The 24,244-nt window shown below is 41.6% G+C and overlaps 1 protein-coding gene across 1 annotated transcript in view; it reads right to left on the bottom strand.

Annotated features, from left to right (window-relative positions):
• Positions 1 to 24,244, bottom strand: part of LOC109034933 (LIM/homeobox protein Lhx9) — a 118,353-nt gene that overhangs the window by 84,854 nt on the left and 9,255 nt on the right. The window contains exon 3 of the mRNA XM_019048363.2: positions 813 to 1,345. Within this exon, the coding sequence (XP_018903908.2) occupies positions 813 to 1,345 (533 nt within the window). The remainder of the gene's footprint in view (positions 1 to 812; positions 1,346 to 24,244) is intronic.

Genomic DNA, 24,244 nt, shown 5'->3' with positions numbered 1-24,244 from the left:
CTATTACCTAATTCATTTGTCCGTTGCAACCACCCGCTTCCACCGAAAGGATCCCTCTATATCCCTTTTGTTTTTTTTTCTGTCTATAGCTTTGTCTGTGGATTTCAATAATCGCCCCGCTGATCACATTGGTCGCAACTGGCGGTTCTTACAAACTGAGGGGGAAAATGATGGACTCACCGGTTGCCGTTAGTTAGTCTATTACCTAACTCATGTGTCCATTGCAACCACCCGCTTCCACCAAAAGGATCCCTCTACATCCCTTTTATTTTATTTTTTCTGTCTATAGCTTTATCTACCGATTTCAATAATCGCCCCGCTGATCGTATTGGTCGCAACTAGTGGTTCTTACAGACTGAGGGGGAAAATGATGGACTAACTGTCGGGTCTCTTGTCGGTTGCCGTTAGTTGGTCTATTACCTAACTCATGTGTCCATTGCAACCACCCGCTTCGGCCAAAAGGATCCCTCTATCACTGGAAAAAAAAAGAAAAGAAAAAAAAAACACATTGGATCTAGAGTCCAGAGTTCCAGACTCTTAAAAACATCGACAAGAAAAAGTACTCTTGATTCAATCAGAATCTAGCTTAAATCAAGAACCAAGCCTCTTACTTTAAGCGAATTTCGTTTTGATTCAAGCAAAAATCTAATTGAATCAAGAGTATTTTTTCTTGTGAATGTTTTCAAGAGTCTGGACTCCAGATCCAATGCGTTTTTTTCCAGTGATATCCCTTTTGTTTTATTCGTCCATAGCTTTATCAATGGATTCCAATAATAGCCCCCCTGAAGAGGAGTGTGCGGAAGGGTGCTTACCTATAATAATCCTTGCGGCAGTAGATGTTGCCGTCCTTGGTAAAGCAGGTGACGTCACTCTCGAGGGTGGCCCGGCACTGGCAGCACTGGAGACAGGCCTGGTGCCAGCGGCGGTCGCAGGCGAGGAGGAGGAAGCGGTCGCGGATGCGTCGCCCGCAGCCGGCGCACTCGTCTTCGGCGGCGTTCCCGTCGGCGGGGGCGGCCTCCACGCGCTGCCCCTGCGGCTCCGGCTTGGGCTCGACCAGATAGTCCTCCGAGCAGCTCTTCATGCAGTACTCGCCGGAGTCGGCGCTGGCGTCGCAGTTGGCGTTGGCGTCGCGGCACCCCCGGCAGTCCTCCTCCGGCGCCTCGTACTCCCGCTTGAGGGGGCAGTACCCGCCGCCGCCGCCGCCGCCGCCCGCGCACGGCCCGTTCGCCCCGAACGTCGTCATCGGCTCGCTCCCCCGCCCCGAGCCGGACAGGGTCGGCAGGTTCGGACTCAGGTCCCGCGACGGGTCGTACGCAGTTGCTAGCATCTGGTGACGGTCCGGTTGCTGAAACACATCACAAACAACTCAGTTAGCTATGCTACGAATCCAACTATAAAACACGGCATAAAATACACCTTAATTGAGAGAGTACACTGAGAAAAAAACTTCGGTCATATAAACCGAATGAACTGTGATCAATATCGGCCGTATTGTTCGGTTCATGTAATTTCATTTCCGTATTTCTTCCGTCCACGCAATAGTACACAACTGGAGGCTAAGGTCCCTCCTCACTGATCCAGTCGCATATCTGTCTCCAGAAACACGCTTTTCGTCCAAGAACAATATGAATCTGCAGTCAAACTGAATGGATGCTGAGAACGACCTAAGTTCTGCCGTGATAGCGAAGAGTGCAGTAAGGGGAAAAATGAAGTTCTGAGAAAACGCACTGGGAAAAAAAACACACTGGATCCAGAGTCCAGACTCTTGAAACATTGACAAGAAAAAGGACTCTTGATTCAATCAGATTTAAACTTAAATCAAAAGGAGATCCGCTCGAATTAAGAGGCTTGGTTCTTGTTTTAAGCTTAAATCTGATCGAATCAAGAGTATTTTTTCTTGTCGATGTTTTCAAGAGTCTGGACTCTAGATCCGATGTGCTTTTTTTCCAGTGCACAACAAACAAATTTTCAGCTTAGAATTTGCACGTATTTCTATCAAACGGAACTATGTGCATTAAAACATGAGCCCTGAGACCCATGAGAATACACGCATAACAGGGCTCACGTCATAATGCACATAGGTCCGTTTGAAAGAAATACGTCCAATTGGCAGAAGAGGGCAGCACTTTACTTGAAAGCACTGTTTTTACTGACCCTCACTGCTCTCTTCGCTATCACGACAGTACAGTCGAACTGAAAGGATGCTGAGAAGGAGCCAAGCTGGCAACCGGGGCCGGGGAAGAGCATACCTACCGCCATCTTCATTACAATACGACTAGGATCTGTGTCGTCCGAAAAAGGAAATCGGGATGGCGGGAGCGGTCGGGCGCGGCCGCGGCTCCGTGGCGCGGCGCATGGAGCAGTGATAAGAGAGGCACGCGCGCTCGCTCATTGGTCGAAAGTGGCGCGGACCCCGGCCGCCGGACAATAGCACTTGATGCAGGGCGCCTATTGTCTTCGGGAGTCACGTGTCCGGGAGCGCCGCTCCCCGCACCGCCGTCGCCGAAGCTCGCTCGGGCGGATAAAAAATTGAATATACTTTGAATATAAACTCCGAGCTCCCGACTCACCGTTCTGACCGTCAAAACACCGGTGGCGGGCGTGCTTTGCGATGTATCGATCGATCCGCCATTTGAACCCATGGAAAAATATCGATAGACGAGGTGACTTTAATAATCGAGCTTTTAACATGCCTTCTAATGGGAATATCGATAATCGATCGTTCAAGCTTCGCCACTGCGCGCGCTCCGCGGATGTTTTCCCGGGAGGTTAGAAAATCGGTATTTGACATAAGAAGCCCTACGTCAAAACCTGTTATGTAGATGAGGTCGCGCTGTGTCTGTGCTCCCGACTCAGGATGCCAAGTCTCAGAACAGTCGGTCAAAGATTCGCGTTTTGATGGTTTTAAGTATATTTTGGAAGTTTTAAAATTTCACTTTGAAGAACTTAAATTGGACTGAATAAGACGAAACAAAGTCAAATCGTCTACTGCAATTTGAAAAAGGAACAGAAATATCTGGCTCTGTTTAGAAACGACGTATGTGCTAATAGTTCCCCTATGCACATGAGAGTTTTCACGGATTGGCAAGGAATTGTAGGTAGTTCCTAATTGCAAAATGTAGTCCTATCTACGTATCCAGTCAAATCACATTTTGGAAAAAGTGTGTTTGTCGTAGTTTTGAACATAACTACCTGCAAATTTTCTCCTATCAAAATTTCAAAATCGCTGAAAATATTCTCAATATGAATGAGGACGTTGAATTTTATCTGGACTACATCCTGCAATCAGGATAACGAGTATCTCAAGCTCAGTCATAAAAGCACCTATCAGGCAAGGAATCTAATGGCACATATGATTTTTCTACATGAGCCAGAAACAGTAGCTCCTGAATGCAAAATGTCGTTCATCTTTAAAACTGAGTGTAATAGGGAAATTAAATTTTAAACCTTTTTAATCGGTTCGATTTCGATGTGACTTGAATCCTTCATTTTAACTATAAGGAACCAATATTTCTGAATCCGCATGAAATCACGTATCTGCACTGGGAATAAGATAATCAAGTCTGCAAGGGAAACTTCAAGTTGCACACTAACTGCTGCCACTTAATTGGTTCATAATGGTTGTATTTATTTCAGATTTTTCTAACTTCAAAAAATTGTTCATTTTTTTTCAAAGCAGTTATTAGTTCCTTAATGCACACCTCCGCCTTCCTTCTTCATACATACACACCGCATTTTTCAAAAAGGGTTAAATAACATCACAATATTTTCCTAAGGGTAGGCAACTTTTTTCTGGCAATAAAGTAACTAAGGAAAAATTATTAAATGAACTTTAAAAGGACATGCTAAAAAAATCATTAATTTTTTTGAAATTGGCAACGCTCCGCCGAAAATAAGGATTGACTGCGCCGCGCCTCTTCGCCGTGAGCCACCATTTCCCGCATTTCCCATCGTCTATTGACGTCAGGACGAATCGTAGAAAATTCGGGGGAAAGATGATTATGTGAATTCTTTCATTCGGACGAGAGGTCTTTCACAACCTCCTACCTATCATAAAGGACCAACAAACAAAATAAGTTTTCTATCAACTTCTTCAAAAGTATCACTTCATTGCCTCTTCATCGTCTATCCATCTGTCTATCTGTTTCAATAATCAGCTAACAGGGTAAAATCTTGCGCCATGAGTTAAGGGAAGACTCGCATATTGTACGGAAAAGGCCGGAGACTTAAACGCAAGGCTAGAAAAAAGTCATTTGAAAGTCGCTTGATTTTGCCAGTTAGCAACACTGTTTTTCCTCTCTTTGAATCTATTAAAACTATCGATTTTGTGTGCGACAAGCTGCCTCACCCAGAATCGATTGTTTTACGTACATTTAAATGGAGAAAAAACAGTGTTGCCAACTTGCAAAATCGCTACTTGAAAAAACCGGCGTATCCTACACTGAAAAAAAAGGGTTTGGATTTTTGCCGGAATATCGGTGTACAACACCAACTCCGGATAGCTGATATGGCCCCAGCTAGTTATTTTGGATAGTAGGCAAACCCGATTTTGGTATCTACGCTGACTCGGAAGTTTAGCTAATATCTAAACTAGTTGGGCATAAATCTAAACCTGGTTTGGATCGCTAAATTGAAGCATCGGCAGCAAATTTTGGGGTTTGTAGCCAGGGGACAGTTGAAAAGAGCCCCCCAAAATGGATTATTTACGGAAATAATGTCTAAAACCGCGAAAAATATGGTCCACGAGACTTTTAGAGGCATATATCTCGATATTTACGTGCAGAATTTTTTTGACCTATGTCGGGGTTACACAGAAAAAAATGGGTGGTGCTGACGACAGAACCTTTTGTTCATACGGCTCCCACAGTTTCTTTGTTACACTTACAGAACTTTTGGTCGTGGGGACAGAGTACTCTGTTCCCACGACAGAAGTTCTGTTCTCACAACAAAAAATTTCTGTAAGCGTAACAAAGAAACTGTGGGAGCCGTATGAACAAAAGGTTCTGTCGTCAGCACCATCCATTTTTTTCTGTGTAGAACCTGGGACCTACCTAACCGAAGACGAGGATCCTACCTACTGAGCCATGCCGAGAATTTAATGATCGGGGACGAAAAACCCGCATTTAGCTTCCAATTGCTAGGACAACCAGGATATCTTGACCAATTTACAAAGCTTTTGTTCGATTTTTATTTTAATGCATTATTTTACTTCATTTTATTTTTTCACTTCATTATATTATTTTACGTCATTTATTTTACTTCATTTTGTGTTTTTGGTTGATTTTCTTTAGACTTCAGGTATTTTATGTATTTACTTTATTTATTTATTGACTTTATTTTATTAATTTACTTTATTTTATTTATTTACTTACTATTATTAATTTACTTTATTTTATGAATTTACTTTATTTTATTTTTTACTTTATGGTATTTTTTTACTTTATTTATTTTTTTTTTTTTAGGTGGGTGCTTCGTTTTATTTTTTTTCATTCAACAGGGATGAAAGTAATTGTTCCTCAAATTTTGTTATAATCAGCATTTCCTTACTCTCTCTAAAATAGGAAAAAATGATGTGAAGGTCTTAAATAAAAAAGATTAGCTTACAAGGGGGAAAGTGGATAGAATGCCTAGTCAAATTCTAAACACGCATTATTCCCTTATTATGCAGTTCCAAAAGGTCATACCAGAAAAAATCTTTTGCTCAGTTTCAAGGTATTTTTTGGTAAATGATAACAATCCTGGCACGGAATAAGAACCCAGTGTATGTAGACAGCATAAAAATAATATCACTGAAATTATTGATTTTCGTTATGAATTCATTTAACAGGTACTTGTAAATTTAAATTGAATGTAGGACAAGCATCCATCAATTTTTTTATCATCAATCGATCAAAAAGGTACACTACCCACCCATTACAAATCTGATACCTAAACTCAAATCATTAAAATACAAGAAATCAGAGGATAACAGGGCTCTGGCTTTTCATCACCACATAATTCTCTGGAAATTAAAATTTTGGACATGCTAATGATGTAGCATTAAATGGATCGGTTCTTCTCCAGACTTCCAATCCTCTACTCTTGACTCCTGAATAATGGGCACAGAAAAACACAGCTTATAGGAAGACAAACCTGGAGTCATAACCGGTTCCATGAAAATGAAACATACTATTAATATTGTGACTGAAAATGGGGCTAGATATGTAAAGTTGCTAGTAGGTGTATATGTACTTAAGTACTTACGAACTTCTCCTCCGTGCTAATCATTGTTGTTCAGTTATCTGCAAAGTAAGTTCTGCAGGTTGGAAGTGTGGATACATTGAAGGATATTCTGCTAACTGTCAAATTATAGTTCCGCAATTTAATTGCAGTAAAGAGCTAGAAACTATAATGTTGAACTAAGCAGGTTTGATGGATCGATATTCTAGAGAAGATGGAGTAATGAGTTGAAATAAAATGATTTCAGGGCAGCCTTTGAAAGAATTCCTCCAGAACTAATCTCTGGTTGAGTCATATAAAGTGGTAAAACTTTGAACCTCTTTGCCTGAATTTGATTTTGATGCGACTTGGTACCTTCCTACAAAATACAGTCCACTTCATGGATATATTGGATACGCAGTGACTGTTATGAAAAACCAAGGCGGATAAAGAATGAAAATATATTTTGAGGTTAGCTTTAATGAAAAATAAACAATTGTGTTCTGGCGCTGAGCGGAGATGTAAATTGATTTCTAAGTTGTTATACGAAGTTAAAAATATTTCAGATGAGTTACCTGAGAAAAAATTGTCACCTTAAAATCTACGTGCCGCTGAAAGAAACCAAAATATTGAGCTTTGATACATACATGAGGTCCTGATTCTAATTACGAGCGACTCATAGATAGGTACACACTGTTATTATCCCATGTATTAAAACAATAACACCGATATCGAGCGATCAAATGATGATTTGGATAATGCTGATGTTTCTTGATTTAACAAACTGATGATAAGAATCACTGTCAGACTAAAGTCCTCCGGTTTCATCGCGAATTCTTGTCACGCAGCACGCCGCTCGAACGAACAGATTAGTTAAACATCTACACTCTTGAACGAAGGAAAACTGTCTTACTTGAAAGATTAAAGATCAGCAATAATGCTTTCAGATGTGTTTAGTTTAATGATTAAAGAATTAGTAACATAATACCTTGACTCACCCACCGGGGTGGTGTTATTGTTATCAGTTCCGTTGACATCAGAGACAACAGCACTGACTGACTGAGAGTTAAGTTCTACTGCATTCAGAGAGCGCCACTGATTCCGAGAATGAGCGGTGAATTTGAAATAGCACAGCACTTGAGATAATCAATTTTTATTACTTTTAATTCGTTAACCGACTCGATACGACCGACACGCGACGCCATTAGCATTTCAACTGAGACTGAAAAAGTAACGGACTTTTTTAAACGCACGTGATTCGTCACTGCACCTGCCTAAACAGTTTGTGACGGTATATGGCCAGTTTGGATTATAGCCGAACTAGTTCAGCTACTACCTAGAAGTGGTTTAGATACAACATAAACTTTTAGGTTTGTGATGAATCTAAAATAGGGTTTAGATAGCACATAAACTTGGTTATGCTAGGAGCTCAAAGGTTTTGTTTCCTACTTCAAACAGTTTGCCTATTAGCCTAATCGCCGCTGAACTGACCAGTTCGGCTAAAATCTGACCCTTTTTTTTTTCAGTGTATCACCTTAAGTCACCTTGGAATTTTAATTAGAAAGCATGTATCATTTTGCTTAAATTTGCACCTTTTCTACTCGTCCATTTCGAGTATTTTCCAAAGTGCTGATTTAAGAGTCATAAAGAGACAGGGTACAAGAGTTAAAACAATTTCTCTGAATATATACCGATATGCTTCAGTAGGTATAAAATCCACTTGGTTTATACTGAAAAAAAAATTAGTAGAATTTACCATTCTTTCACGCTGTATTTCACACAGCGTTGTTCAGAGTCAAGTCTGCCAGAAGAGAGGTAAACTTTACTATGTACTGGTACAGGTAACCATTCCTCTGGCAGAATCGACTTGAAGATTGGTAGAATTTACCATTCTACCAATCTTTTTTTTCAGTGGACATGCGTTTGAAATAGTGAAGCCCAGTATAGGAAACTCGCGAAAAACGGAGCTTTCCGGAATTCTTGTTCATGGCAACTGCGAGGTCCTAAAGAATTCAGAGCTGCGAGGCGGGGGTGGGGGGCGGGGGCCGAGGACCCCAAGGGTCGCAGGACCAAGCTCGAGACCGCGGGCCAGGACCGAGCTGTGCTTTAATTGCGCCACGATCACAATTCCCAGAGCGGATCCGTATCAGCCCAAGTCGAGTGGTCGAACCAACTCCGCCACGGACCTAACCTCCAACGGTTCGGGGTCCAGGTCCATAGCGCAGCCTCCTTGATAATTCAACCGTTGCAAGCTTTTACCATGGATAAGGAATTTATAAGACTGGATTCGACCCAGTCGTCTGCACTGCGGAAAATTAAATGGACGTATTTCTGCCAAACGGAACTATGTGCATTATGACGCGAGCCCTGTTATGCATACAATTCTTATGGGTCTCAGGGCTCATGTCTCAATGCACATAGTTCCGTTTGACAGAAATACGTCCAAATAACTTGACTGGAGAATTTGCGGGAAATTTTTGTATCGCTGTATCTGATAGTGCTCAAAAAGCTGCGTTCGCAATGTATTTCATGATTTTTCCTGATATAGGAAATTTTAAGAAAATAATTTTAAAAGTGAGAAAACCTTCCGCCATATGACGTTATCAGGCGGCATTCCTATTTAGACACACATACATTGCGAATTGGGTAATTTGGTCACGTCGAGAGTGAAACCATAGAAATGTGTATCTCGGTTTGTGGCGTTGGAGACTCCCTTTCATACTTTATTTCCTACGTAAAAAACAACTAGGCGCTATTTTTCGAAAATTTCAGTGATTTTTCATCACTTTATGAAATATATTCTGAGAAAACTTCGAGCTATCATATGGTTCGGTCTCCTTTTAAAAAATAAAATAGGAGCGAAAATTTCGAAACACTTCAACCAAGATACGCATTTTTTCAGTTTCACCGTCTATATCTCTGCCTGTAATTGCTCATTTCAGAAACCAAGGATTTTCTCATGCTCAGTTAACTCATTAGTTCCTTCTGAAACATAAACTTCACAAAATTTCAGACACCTGGATATTCTTCATTTTCCCTGAAACCGGCAGTTTACGCGTACATTTCTAAACTAAACGGAGCTACTGTTCGCAATAAATTTCACGTGGACAAATGGAGGCGGATAAAAGGGTTGAGAGCGATTAAGAGGGGGGTAGGGGGTGATGGGGGGTGAGGGGGACACACGCCCTCGTCGCGACGAATTCATTCCCACTCTCGTCGGGATACACAGTGCTGTGTCGAGAATTTTAGAATCCAAATGTGTCAGGTAATTTTTTCTTCTTTCTCTTCGTGGAAGGTAGGCTGACGGGGGAGGAAGGGGGGATCGCGGACAAGTCCGTCCGGCTGATCAAGAATCGCGTATCTCGAACGAAAACCACGCGGACATAAGTGGTTTTTACTCGGCACCCTCCCCCCCCCCCCCTTGCGAGGGAGGGTCGCGGGAGGAGTTAATCAATGCTCCGATCGGTGACACTGCGACACACCACACGACACACGAGCATGGTTGTCGAACTGAATGGGAGTTTCGATCCGTGATGGAAAACAGTTGGAAAATTCAAGCATCATTTCAACTTCCATTTTGTTATTTTTCGATACCCGTCTCCACACCTAGGGCAATTCATTGGACAGACTTCAAAGAGAAAATGCACCAATCCGCATTTTGGGAAAAATTACACTGGAAAAAAAAACACATTGGATCTAGAGTCCAGACTCTTGAAAACATTGACAAGATAAAGGACTCTTGCTTCAATCAGATTTAAGCTTAAATAAAAAGGAAATCCGCTCATATCAAGAGGCTTGGTTCTTGATTTAAGCTTAAATCTGATTGAATCAAGAGTATTTTTTCTTGTCGATGTTTTTAAGAGTCTGGACTCTAGATCCAATGTTTTTTTTGTTTCTAGTGTGGTTTGGGGTAGTGCCGAACTCATCTAGAATCCCTAGAACTCAATTTAAAGTCGAGACAACTGATTTTGAACGTGGTTACGGCAGAGCACCTTTAGAAACAGAGTATAGCCACTAAAAGATCCACTCGTGATTGGCTCAGCCGTCCTAGGCTTCATAGAGCGCCCAATGGCGAGCAATCGGGCTTTATGGCTTCGTGGGGCCCAAAATAACGGCGGACGGAGCATATATGTAGATGATTAAAAAGTGCAGATAATGCTATTTTATTTGCTCGGATTACCATGAACTTTATAACATATTTAGAAGTTTGAAGAAGTTTTAAAAAGTTTTGAGACCAATTTTTATACCGCATTTAAAACAAATTAATAATAATAAAAAAAAAATTAAATAAAAAAAAGTCAGCCTCTACAATGGCTGAGTGAGTTGTTACGATTAAATCTGTGCCAAAATGTCTAGATTCTCTTCTCTATATGACAGCACGAACAAAAATAATCAGTAATTTTCTCACCACACCATTTGACTGCCCAGGACTTCCCAAGAACTTTGAGAAAACTATTGAAACTATTGAACACGAGATCAATCTGATTTTTTTTTTTTTTCAGTGCGCAATAAAGTTCCCTCGTGACTCATAATCTCGTCCGCGTGTTAGGAAAAACTTTAGACTTGACAACAACGCTCAGTCCGTTGCAGGGTATGCGCGGTGTATGGTGTACTGTACTGTGCGCCATGCCCCCTCTCCCCCCTCCACGCGCATTGGTTGGCTCCTGACTCGCTGTTTTGGTTGGTTTAAAAATCGACTCACGATTTACAACTGCGATTCAATAGATAGAAAGAAAAATTCTCGGAAAAGAGATAAAGCGAGTTCGAGAGGGAGACGATGGGGGGAGTGGGGGAGGGGGCAGTGTGCCCTGTGCCCGTGCAATACCGAGTCGCCCAGGTTATCACGACCGCGGGTTTCCGACTTGGTTGCCAGATAGTGCTGAAAAATCAGCAATTTTCCGCATTTAAATCCATGTGTAAACTTCATGTTTAATCGCAGAGCATGGCAACCTTGGTTTCCGAGTAGACGACTGAACTTGCTGGTTGCTGACTCCCAGTCGCAAGGTGCATCGTACGACTCTGCAGTGCTAAGAAAAAACGCCGTATAAGCCCTTAGACGTTGCCGCGTGTCATTTGATATAATACGAATTTTCTGCGAAACTTGTGAAAATTTTTCCTGTAATTTTTCAAGGAATTTTAGACGCAATTTCCTCTAAAGCATATGAATATTATGAAAAAAATTTATCATAACTGTTTTAAATAAATTAACACATTACCATGAAAAATTTTGCAGCATTCGAAGGTTCATATGGTCTTTTTCCAGAGCGCGACAAAGTTCTCGCCAGATTTTGCTACTCCAAATAAACAAGGGGTCAGTTTTTCCTACTGAATTCAGACTGAATTTCCTCCTGAATACTGAATTTTTGTTGAGCCTTTGAGCCGGATACAGTAGTTCCTTATGGTGGTTCAATTGATCACTAAAACGCCTGCATTTTACGATGCATACCACAAAATATCTTGAGCGCAGCAGGAATTATATTCATTCGAAGATATCAGCGGATCTGTTACATCTAGCATACCTAGTCGTGAAGTTAGTTAAGGGGAGTTGAGGATTAAGGACACATTATGATGACTCCTCTTTGCGGGACTATATCATAATGAAGAGAGACTACCGTATGATTATTCTAGCAATTCTGAAGAAATGATGCCACCCTGGTTATTGCCCTAACCTCGGAGGACTTCTCGATGACACGTCTGCTAAAAAGACAGTCGCATCACGGTGAGTGACTTACGACGAGAGCATGATGAAGTGAAGTATATTATGTCGACCTCAATCAGCGAGGAGAAGGGGGATATTTTGAAGTTGGCATGAATGGAGGAAAACCCTTAGTCAGCAAGACTGCCAACCCCCGGGCCAGGTGCGTGAGAGTGGCACATTTTATTTGACACGTCGAGCGAAAACATGACTCATGATGTTGTTTTTCTGCTCGTCGAAAAACTGACGTTGAGGTAAAGCCAACACTCTTATATAATACTCAGAAATTCTCGAGTGTTTAAGTAGGGTCGTTGTGCTCCCTCTTCTACGCAAATCTATATTTTAGGTGTCTTTTCATCGAACAGAGTAAACACTGTAGGTATCTGCCGCGCTAAGGAAGAACGCCGTATGAACATTCGAGAGTTGCCAAATTTCCCTTGATAAAACATGTATTTTTAACGACATTCAAGCACATTTTTCTTTGAAGTTTTCAGATATGTTCGATTAAATTGCGAGCGAAATTGTCTGAAAGTGTTAGGAAAAAATAATCACGATTTTCCCTGTACATTCGGTTTTTACCGAAGAAAATTCTGCAACGTCTGAAGGCTCCAACATTCGTAATTCTAAAAGAATCGGTAAATGTCAAAACAGAATGTGTCCAGGAGCATGGCATATGTCATGCTTTGCGATAAATCGAATGATCTGCCATTTAAACATATGGAAAAGTATCGATGATTCGCTTATAAATTAATCGATTTTTCCAACTTTGCCCCTATCTTCCCTCCCCCAAATTCTAGCGTATCCCAAAATCGTTTGACGTGCATAAGGAAACCGTAGATGATCTTCCCTGCAAATTTAAATGGAATTGAACAGATAGATTCTGAGGTATGGCTGAACATAGATTTGGGGGACGCCTGACGGACGGACACACATTTTTCCGAGCATGGTTACTTTGACTCCAGGGGCCTTAAAACGTCAAGAAATGATGGAATTTCAACTTTTTTTCCCCCTTCTTAGAGGATGACAATACTTCCTCCACCCTAGGGGAGCGAGAAAGTAAAAATCAGCTCCATAATTTTCCAAAACCCCAAAAGCCCTCTAATCCACGAACACCGAAAATCCGAAGACAACCAATTTTCTATTCACGAGTATCAGGTGCCTCTCGAGGTGATAACAACCTGACAGCCTCAACAATGGGGGCGGCCTCGCCTGAACTGTTAGAACCTTGGAGCCCGGCGCATCCTCGAATCAAACCCTCAAATCTAGCCGAATAAAAAAGCCGAACAGCGTAAAAGTAAAAGTCAGGAAGAAAACCCGATCAAAGGCCATGCGTCCCGATCACGAGGCAGGAACAATAAGCGCACGGATTCGCGGAGCCATTATTCGGTAGATATTCAAACTTAACGGTCGAGGGGCGGGCCAATGGGTTATTATAACCGTGTAAAGATGTGTTGATTGTCGGCCGGTTGCCAGATTGATGGTTTTTCTGATGGATTTCTGATGGTTTTATGGTGGCTTTTCGATGCCGTTTAGCAACGGAGAGCGTAATTGGTTGGTGGCGTAGGGCGTGGGAGGCGCTGCGCCGCAGGGCGAGCGAGGTGATCTACGATGTGCTGACTTCGATGATCCGAGACGGTGTAGCCTCCCATCGAGTTATTGACGTCTTAATTAGAGGGGGTCAGCGATGCACCAGCGGTGAGCAAGCGTTGACTTAACCGCTCACTAGTTTCAATAATCGCTCGTCCGGATTCATTGAAAACAATGCTATCTTTCATCTCACCGCTCTCAGCACCGTTCGTCCGTTGCCGGTCCTTCGTCCCTCCGACGATTCCGAAAGGGCCTTTGGATTGGACGCGTTTCGTCGTCCCCGCGGACGAAAGAACGTATCTTCACTCCGAGGTTGAAAAAACTGCTCACACGATTGTTTCACTGAAAAAAATGAAGTTGACTTGACATTCTGGATGTAAAAAAAGTGTGCGAGAACTTACAAAATGCTGAGTAAACTGCTAGCAGTTGCTTTAGCAATGTCAAGATGTAAAACGAACTGCCGTAGCTGGTAATTTAGCATTTTGTGAGTTCTCACATACTCTTTTCTTTACATCCAGAATGTTAAATCAACTTCACTTTTTTTCGGTGTTTTTTCAAGCTGAGGAAATGACAGGGCAATTTCTGTTTAAAATTTCACTGATTTTAGGGGCTTCGAGGACAAGGCGCTTAAGTGCGCTTTTTGCTATTTCGAGAAATGCGTGTTTGAGGTTTCGAAATTACATGGATCCTTGCGGCGGAAAGAATATTCAACTGACTTGAAAAGTAGAATATGGGAGCGAATTTTTCACAGAGTATGCATTCAAACTATAGGTTTACTTGTATACCTCAATTTTTTCGAAAACTGCACTTATGCCCCTTGTTCTCCAAGCCCCTCATTTCTGACGATAATTTATGAAAAAATATGTGATATTTAAAATGTTCAACAATTTTGGATTAAACATACAAATTGTGAAAGGAAATTTGGAAATATTGAAATGTAATTACGTTCCTTCGTCTTGGAAACGACGATTCATGCAAAAATGCGAAAGGCGTCCATCTGCATGAAAAGATGTAAGAGAAGATGCAGTTGCATCAGTCAGAGGTATGGTCGAATCAGCCAGAAATGTGGTTGAATAAATCAGACGTCGGGCTGGTGCAACCATACTTCTGACTAGCACCATAATCAGCCGGATTGTAATTGAAATTAAACTACATTGTACGATCAGGAACTACAATTTATGACTCATCCATAAAAACACTTCTTAGACGAAGTCGAATGATGACCAATTTTGCAACAGTGGAAAATACTAAGATGAGCCAATGAGGGATGCCCATTTGTATTACGACGCGGAGAGAGATGTTGAATTATTCTCAGGAGATCCGCGAGAGGCTCGGACCTCGGAGAGAAATTTCTCCTGCAGCCGTGGTTGGCTAGACGTCCAAGACAAGCGCAAGTTCAACGACTCAAACGAGGAAAAATTCGAAGTGAAACAAAAATTTCGCACCAACTTTCCGCAATTCAAACCATGACCTGTGAAGAATTAGCCAGGCCATTTGAAAATATTTAATTTATGACTCTCACTAAATTTCTAGGGACCGTGGACCATGACTAGTAACCCTGATCTAGGTCATTTTGAAGGTGAAAAAATGACCAGCGCTCCGAAAAAAGTGTCGGTGCTCGAGCTCAGCCACTTGGAAAACGAACAGAATGGAGGAAAATTCGCACCCGCTGCTGTAAAACTTCAGAGGGCGCCAATGTGTGACTGATGGGTTTTTGGAAAAAAAAATTGTTGCCATCATTAGAAGAATATTGGCACTTGGTGCATAAAAAAATTAATTGAGGGATAGGTGAAATAGAAAACTATAAAGTCGTAAAATGCCTAAAAATAGGACCGTCGGTATTGCCTGTATACATTCTGAGGAAGCACTCTTTCCTTGAAACAAATTAGTGTGAAAATGGAAAACCATAAAGTAGTAAAATGTCTAAAAATAGGACCATAGGTCTTGCCTGCATACGCTCTGAGGAAGCACTCTTTCCTTGTAACAAATCAGTGTGCGAGTCGTTCTTTTTACATGTCAGTTATACATTCTATCAATCATGGAGTCTTTGATGAAAAACAGAACTTGCGTAAAAGTCGTCAGGTTGATATTTGCTATTCATTATTGCGAATCCAAATGTACGCAGTCTCGTAGGACACAAATCCTGGAATAAAAGCTTAATCGATTCCTGCATAGTGGATGTTTTCTGGCCTATTCCGAAAATTGAAAGCGCACGTATGTGTGAGTAGCTCAAGTTGTTATAAATTGCGATTACATGATAGAATTATCCCAACTGCATTAGAGTGTTGTGTATGCTACCTATCTGCTAATCGAAAAGGGCTTCTCTCCCTGAAATTCATGGCAATAATATTGAAATACAGTTCAATTTTTCTCAACACTGACAAATTCCTATTCTCCAGCTACACCAAATTCACGCTAATGATCGCGTAAAATTATCACGTATCGGCCAAATGATGCAAAAATTGCATGGTGAAAAATTGTCATTGCATTGCATTTAATTCAAACTTCATTTCAATATTTTCGTTGCCCTATGCTACTTTAGTAATGACATTTAGCTGCACGTAGTGCACGTATGCCTAATTCCACCGTGACCACAAAACAGTGGAGTAAAACGTAATCTCTACGTCAGTAGTAAAATAAAAAAAAAAAAGAATAATAATTTTAAAAAAATCAATGCATCTGGTTGGACCTAAAAAACCAATCGAGGGCGCATCCGACCGCACCACGTCAAAACAAATACTTAATTCGCGAAGATCAATTACTAATTGTGCATGCGCTGAGAGACAAACTCAATCGAGGATCAAGACTAGCCGAAGCGCAGGTGCCTTTTATCGGTTATAAGCTCAATTTCCACTCCAAAAGGACATTAAAATTGGAAGTTTCCTCGAGAATCTGGCACCGCCACAATCCGCGATCAGCCGCGCGACATGGTGCACTTTGCACTGCTCGTAAGTGCGCCTTACACCAATAAAACTCGTTATCTCATTTACACACTTTAAAGTGGTTATTTTTTTCTGTCTCCTCCCCCACCCTCTCTCCACCTCCATCATCGATCGTTCCGTGCGATCAAACCGGTGGCTTTGAATCAGCTGCTGAAGCCTTCCACTCCTAGACTCCCCAAAATCCAGTGGCGTATCGCTCTTTGCGATAAATCGATTCGTCTGCCATTTAAACCTATGGGAAAGGGTCGAATATCAGGGTGTACCTTAATTATCGCTTCTTCACCGTAGCTTCAAATAGAATAATGTCGATTATCAATAAGTCTCGCTTCGCAGCCATAAATTCACGAGCGACAGTGCAGATTTGTCTCCGCTGCTGTACCTAAGGCGGGGAGAGAGGCTGTAAGATGGCGATAATTTTTCTCGCGAAAATTCTCGGAGACTCGCGAATACTGAGGCACAATGCTCCGAGATTGAAATCTGTTTTCGACGGAAACAAAAGAACATGGACTCGAAACTCGAAGATGGTGGAGAGGGGAAGAGATGAGAAAAATAAAGTATGAGCCCGCGTAAGGCCCCGTAGAGCGGATTTATATGTGCGGATCAGTAGCGAGGCGTGAATGATCGATTATCGATATTTTACCATTTGAGCTGTGGTAAAGAATCAATTATTAGAGTATTCGCTGCGAACACTCTAATAATCGATCCTTTGCCATAAGTTGAAATGATAGATCAATCGATATATCGCAAAATATGCCACGCCACTGGTGCGGTTCAGGTGGGATTTTTCACTGAATTTTGCGAGTAGCACCAACATACGTACAACTTAAATGGAGCATTTATTTAATGTCACAATCCGGCGTTTTCCCCACGAAAGAACGTAACTACATTTCGATGTTCCCAAATTGTCCTCGTAAATTGGCAATTGGATCTTTTTAACTGAAAATTTCACTGATTTTTCCTTTCATCTCATGCAAAAATCAGCCTTTCGGAAAAAATTGTCTAGGTGCATTTTCGTAAGAAATTGATTTATCTAGGTAAGTTTTGCAATTTTGGAATGGAGTTGCGTTCCTTCTTCCGGGAAAAGACAAATATTGGAAACCTTTATAGGTGATTTTTCCGCAATAGAACGGATTTTTTATACCTACCATCTAACCTTTATAATCCTTTTTTGAAATGAACGATTCAATTAAAAGACGACAATGAAGTTGTTCAAGTATTACAAACGCCATTTTGGTCGACTTTTTAACCCCCGGCCCTAAGATAAGACACCCATAAGACAATCTTGCCCCCATTTTCAATTACGTAAGAATGGCCTAACCTCCCCTCCTCCGCAGTTTTTAGATGGTACGGAGCAAACCCAAGAAATAGCTGAAGAAATTATTTTCATTTGAAAAAATATATATTTTTTAATATGGGAGGCTTACGTAAGACTAGACTCGACCCCACCCCCTGTCCTCGCAAAGCAAGTTCAGTTTTCCTCCCTCCCTTCATGTAACTCACGTAACAGCCCTTATGAGATTCGGCCACAGATTTCCACGGTGTCTGGCCGTTTCCTTGGGAGCTTTCCTGCTCTTTCCCTGTTTCTTTCCTTTCATTTTGGTCGAAAGTCTACTTACGTGACGCCCGACTGCGGAATCACCGACTCGATGACTGTCTAGGGTCGCGTCTAGCCAGTTTTTGCCGACGACCTTCTTTCGGAATAGCCCCCTATCCCACCCCACCCCAACCCCCTTCGTCCCCCTCCCCCCCCCCGCTTCGTTTTTGTCGACCTCACGGCTGAAGCCCTATCTGATCCCGATACGCTCCATCTTCGTTCGTGTATTTCAGCTGATTTCCATCGCCGAATTCTCAGAAGTTTTTGGCTAATTAGTGAGTCGTTTTTGTTTTCGCTCGATTTTTTTTCGCTCTTTCCCAACTTCGGCGCGGCGAAAAAAAATCCCGGTTGAAAACGAGAGTCCCGCACGAAGGCAAAAAAACGTGTAAAGCGAACAAGAGTCTTAGAATTCCGCCAGAGAACACGGCCTAACCTAACGCCACGGCTGGGATTCCAAGGTCTCTGACATCCGCTCCAACGGTGATTAGATCAGAGTCATGTTTTAATCTTTCGAACTTCACAGTTTACACTTCATTTCCATAAAGTTTAGATAATGCTCGGGTCGAAAAAAAGTTTGTTTTGAGGATTTGCATACGGCGAAAATATAATGGCAATTTTCACGCAGCTCTTAGTCTGATTTTGAATCGGAGAGGTTTTCTTAATGACTGGCAGTTTTGGCACCGGTTGTGATACAACTGAGCTCCATTGTTTAATTTTATTTAGGAAAGCAACACCGTAACAGTATCGGTTTTCATTTCAATATTGCCGGGCCGAGATTAAAATACACTGTGCGCAGTGCCATAATAGGCAGGGGATCTGACACCCCTCCCCCCCCCCCCCCGAATGAAAAATTTACCCCAAAAAATTTGCTTGTAGAGTAGAGCACGCTTACAGCTCTCGAAACAACTTGTTTAGTCCATGGATCAAATATCAACAACTCAATTTTATCGGTTTCCCAATGACTTTAGTTAGTGTCCGATATATAGTTTCGAAGGGCGTGGCTAGGGAGGGAGGTACTTTCTCTGGAAAAAATTCCTAGAGAATTTAGGATTTTCTCCTCTCTTCGCTCCCAATGAGGCGCGGTTCATCAATGTCCCCCCGCCCTTGAGCAATTAAAGTTATCCTTGAATGAAGTATTAAAGTTCTCACTGCTGTTTTTGCATACCCAAGAGAGTGTCCATTACATAGAAGATAAGTTTTCGGCTGAATTAAAATGCAATGGGATTGGATCAAGTGTTTGTCTCTCTTCTTCTATTTAAATACTGAAACAGAGCACGGCGTGTCTTTTTTGGAACAGGCACGAGACAGATACAATCGAGTTTGCGTTCAAGTGCATCACACTAGTTGAGCGCGCGGTCACTGCCAAAAATAGAAGATTCAAACTGGTTATTAAGCTTTGATAATCGGGCACCTTTTAAAAATACGAAAAAGTGACTCGAGCACTCTCTGTCTGCCATTAAGAGACTGCGACTTATATTTTATGACTGGGAGAGCCATCAAAACAATTCCTGCTACAGGGTAGCTTCACTTCTACACAGAACGTCGAAATAAAAAGCAATCCTCCTTGAAACGGCGTACTAACAATGCTATAGATGTATGCATTCGTGACTTTGGTCTAGCAAGCAGAGCGAGTATAAAAAAAGTTGACTATAGGTTTCTGGAATGTCTTAAAACTTTTGAAACCGAAGACAATCAACGGTGTCTCACGAGCCACGTTCATTTAACTACGCAATTTCTCTCGGTAGAAAGTATTTTTTAAAAGTTTGCAATAAGGTTACCATAGTTTTCACTTTTTCTTTGTGATCAGAATAATTTTGCAGACATAGTATTTTTTGGTCATCTCAAAGAAAATCAGCAATGGGATGTTTCGGTAAAATAATTGGACTGCATTTTGCAATTTGGAGCTATAAATTCTGGCTCTTCTGGAAAAACACTTCTGTGCATAGGGAAACTAATGGCACATACGTCGTTTTCAAACCGGGCTAGAATTTATAGCTCCAAATTGCATAATGCAGTCCAATTCTTATTGAAACAAAAGTGGGATTTTTCTTTATGCATAGGTGCAAGGATACGTTTAGTCTAGAATTTGAGGAATGATCACTCAATCCAAGATGAGCTTTAAAAATCGTGATTAAAATCTCTACTGCATCTTGAACGGACCGCGTTAAGCAGAAAGGAACCAAGCCACATCAGCTATTGCCAAATAACTTGGCACTTTAATTTTTTTTACAAAAGAACGTTCTCGCGGATTCCTTTGAAAATTTTAAGGAATTTGTTTCGTGCCATGCAGAAAATTCACTAAAATTTGCAGAGAAATCCGCACAATCGTTTTCATGTAAAAAATTAAATTGCCCAATCAAATTCGGAAATTGCTAAAGTGGCTTGATCCCTTTCTGCTTAACGCGGTTCAAATAGTGCAAAAATATGCGACCAGTATACCAAAATTCCACCTACATACAAAATGGACAGAGTTCGATAGAAAGGAATCAACCTACATTAAATTGGAACTGAGATAAAGATGATCGAAGTTTTATTCTTGCATACGGCTCAATGTAGAAAATAAACTTTAACCCCTCTTTTGACAAACTAATTTCTGTTTTTCGAATTTCAGTTTCTGGCAGGCGAAAATAAACGGCAATTGGAACTCAAAAACGTTCTTAACTCAATTTTTTCGAAATTGTGGGTCCTTTCTGATAAACTCGGTCCAAATACGCTTTAAAAACCTATGTAGAAAACTATTTTCTAAAGGCCAGGGATTTGAAAATCGCGTTGCAACGCAAGTCATTTCATTGTCTTGAAGATATTTCAAGAGGCTGCATACATTTTCAACCTCAAAGCATCTCGAAGGAGGAAAAAACTGGAGTGTTGACATTTTATGTGGCACTTTTGTTGCCTGGCGCGGCGAGATACCCAGGTAAGAATGACCCGCGGGGACCTTAGCGCCCTCAACCCAGACTCGCCACGTCAAAATATTTTCATTGGGTTATCCGGGACAGCTGAGTGTTTACTTAAATGACCGATTAATTTCAACTTTACACGAGGACCCTGCATTGCTACTGTTCTCGCTTCACCCTTCCCGACCAACACTTCACATAAAAGGACTCGAAACATTTATAAAAGACGTCAAGTCAGATTACAACCCGATTAAATCATTTTCCTTGAAATGGAGCAGGGAAGCATCCGGTCTCGAGAGCTCCTGCCAAATCTTGGTCCTTCTTTGTATTGCTTCTCCAGACAAAGCAGAGGGATGGTGGCAAAACATCTCGTCAAACAATATTCAGTGTGTGCTCGGCGAGATGCTTGCTTTAAAGATGACGATAACTTTTCTGTCCGTGCGTTCAACTCTCTAGCGAAGCGAAAAATTAAAATAGTCGCCGGACTACGGAGAAGAAATTTTTTACATAACAAGTAGGAAGAAATTATCTCTGAATAATATATGCAAACTTTAAGATGCTTACATTTTAAATTGTATTTTTAAAATGAAATGACGGACATTCTTTGATTTTAAAATTATTTCTGAACTGACCTTGGGGAAACGGTTCTCTGCAAACGTTTACCATGCAAGTTACCGCTTTTTATTATTATGCTACTTGTGACATGGTTGAGATTCTTTGATTACAATGTTTGGTGGGCATTGCACGTGTCTGTCAAAAAAGTGACGTGACACTTTATTACGACGAGAATTTGCGTTTTTTTGCACGTTAAGTGATTTTTAATGCTTGAAAAGTCACAGATTGAACGTCGAAAATTGAAGAGAGAGAAATAATACAAGCGCAGTAATAATTGCCGACAAGCTATGAACTTGAGACAAGAGCGCTCAAAAAGCTAATTATGAGAGTTTTAAACCAGAATATTAAAAATTTGAAAAATATATATATAAAAAAAAAAAAAAAAAAAAATTAAAACAATATTGGTAAACTAAACAACATCAAGTCCGTGTATTCTCGGGTTAAAGGTAGGAGGAAAAATTGATTCATATTTACATTGAATTTTATGTTTCATATTTTACATCGATGTGTAGGGTCGAAAACGCGGTTTAGAAAAAGTACTTTCATGCACGCGGACGATGAACAAAGGAGGCACAGTTATCGGACCTACACACAGAGACGGGCTTATCGACTATCTATATTTTTCCACTTGAAACTATATATAGAACAGAATCGATTATTAAGAGATATGAAAAGAGTCGATCCTATTGCATGGGTTTACATGGCGGATCAGTCGATCTATCGCAGAGCACGGCGACATGGATGCGCAGGCAGTAGCGACACCGGTGATACCAGTAGCCTTTTATCGATGAGCGAACTCATGAGCTTACAAAGTTAGGGGGAGCGAAGAGCAGTCCGGCGGTGATCGGTGAAGAGCGACCGAATAAGGCGACAACGAGTTGGTTTACGATGTGACAGAGGTACAATTTACTTTCTATTAAACAGCAATTATCAGGCCAACCGCGGCACCACTAATTGATATAGCTTCCCATTGCTGCATTGCAGCGTTCCTCCTGTCCGCCGTCCGCGGCCCGGCCTGGCAGCGTGTCACATCGCCCGACTTCGCGTCTCAACGGCCAGCACTTCGCCGAGCAACAGTCATCACTCCCATTCCGACAGCTCATCGATTCCTTCGCCTCGTCCGTCTCGACTTGAGGCCTGGATACACGCTCAAATTTCCGTCAATTTTCGATCAAAATGATGACAAAATTTGATGGTAGATGATGCTTACCATTCACCATTTGATCGGAAATTGATGCACTGGGAAAAAAAAAAACACATTGGATCTAGAGTCCAGACTCTTAAAAACATCGACAAGAAAAAATACTCTTGATTCAATCAGATTTAAGCTTAAATCAAGAACCAAGCCTCTTAATTTGAGCGGATTTCCTTTTGATTTAAGCTCAAATCTGATTGAATCAAGAGTTCTTTTCCTTGTCAATGTTTTCAAGAGTCTGAACTCTAGATCCAATGTGTTTTTTTTTTTTTTTTTTATTTCCAGTGCGGGAATTTGAGCGTGTATCCAGGCCTTTTGAGGTCTCGATGGACGATCAAATTTCGAACTGCGGCTAGGACCGAATTTTGTCGGTTCTTTCACATGGAGGTGCAACCGCATGGTGCATCGATGAGTCCAAACCGCATCACCGGCCAATCAGAGGCGCAAAGCCGGACTTAAGTGCAGTTGATACTCGTCCTAAGTACATTTAAGTATAAGTACGGTGGAAGGACCAACTAAATCGGCCCCAGCGGGCTGATTGTTGAAATTGACAGACAAGGACACGACGACACTACATTGACACGAAGACGACGGGAAAATGGAGCAATCCTATTAGGTGGAAAATGATGGACTATAGTCCGAGAACCCGACGATTGATGAACAAACCTATTGACAAAGACGACGATAGGAAAATAGAGTAATCTCATTGGTTGCAACGGGTGGTTGCTGTGGACCAAGGGGGAAAATGATGGACTAATATAGTCCGAGAGCCCGACGAAATTTTGTGACAAACTCGGGACACAAAGTTTTGACCACTTAAATCTGAACTGACACGGAAAATGGTTGTCTGCCACGTGTTGGCACTCCCGTGTCAGTTTAGATTAAAGTGGTCAAAACGTGTGTCCCGCAAGTTTGTCACCAAATATCGGGCGATAGGACCACCATAAGGGAGAAAATACGATGGACTGACTAAGAGGTCTCTCGTGGGTTGCCATTAAGTCTATCACTCATCGTCTTTTTTGTCCACCATCCACTCACCCAATCAGGATTGCTCTATTTTCCTTTTGTCTATCACTTTATCTATCGATTTCAAGGATCAGCTCGCAGAGCGGACCGCTGGCCCAATCCCAATCGTTCACTGTCCGCTCGAACGAACCGTTGAACTGCATTTTGCAGTTAGGAACTACAATTCCTGGCTCAGTTTTAAAACAACGTATGTCCTATTAGTTGAAGTATGCACATAAGTGTTTTTACGCATGAGGCAGGTATTGCAGTTCCTAATTACAAAATGCCGTCCAAGTGTCCATCACTATGATTGCCCTCACTTCCTGGCCCTCGCCTTTGGCCCCCTCTTTCCGAACATTCGATCGGAGTTGAATTTTTTGCTCCTTTTCCACGGGACCGATCGCCGAGCCGGGCGGCTAGCGTTGGATCGGGCCGGGAGCCGACCGGCGCACAACGGATCGAGTCAATGGGAGATGTCGGACAAAATTTGGAAACTTTAAACGCTTGTAACTCCAGTTA

Source organism: Bemisia tabaci, chromosome 5 (assembly GCF_918797505.1).
Source record: "Bemisia tabaci chromosome 5, PGI_BMITA_v3".
NCBI classification, from domain to species: domain Eukaryota; kingdom Metazoa; phylum Arthropoda; class Insecta; order Hemiptera; family Aleyrodidae; genus Bemisia; species Bemisia tabaci.
Note: the sequence above shows the minus strand (reverse complement) of the source record. Positions and strands in the feature narration are given on the sequence as shown.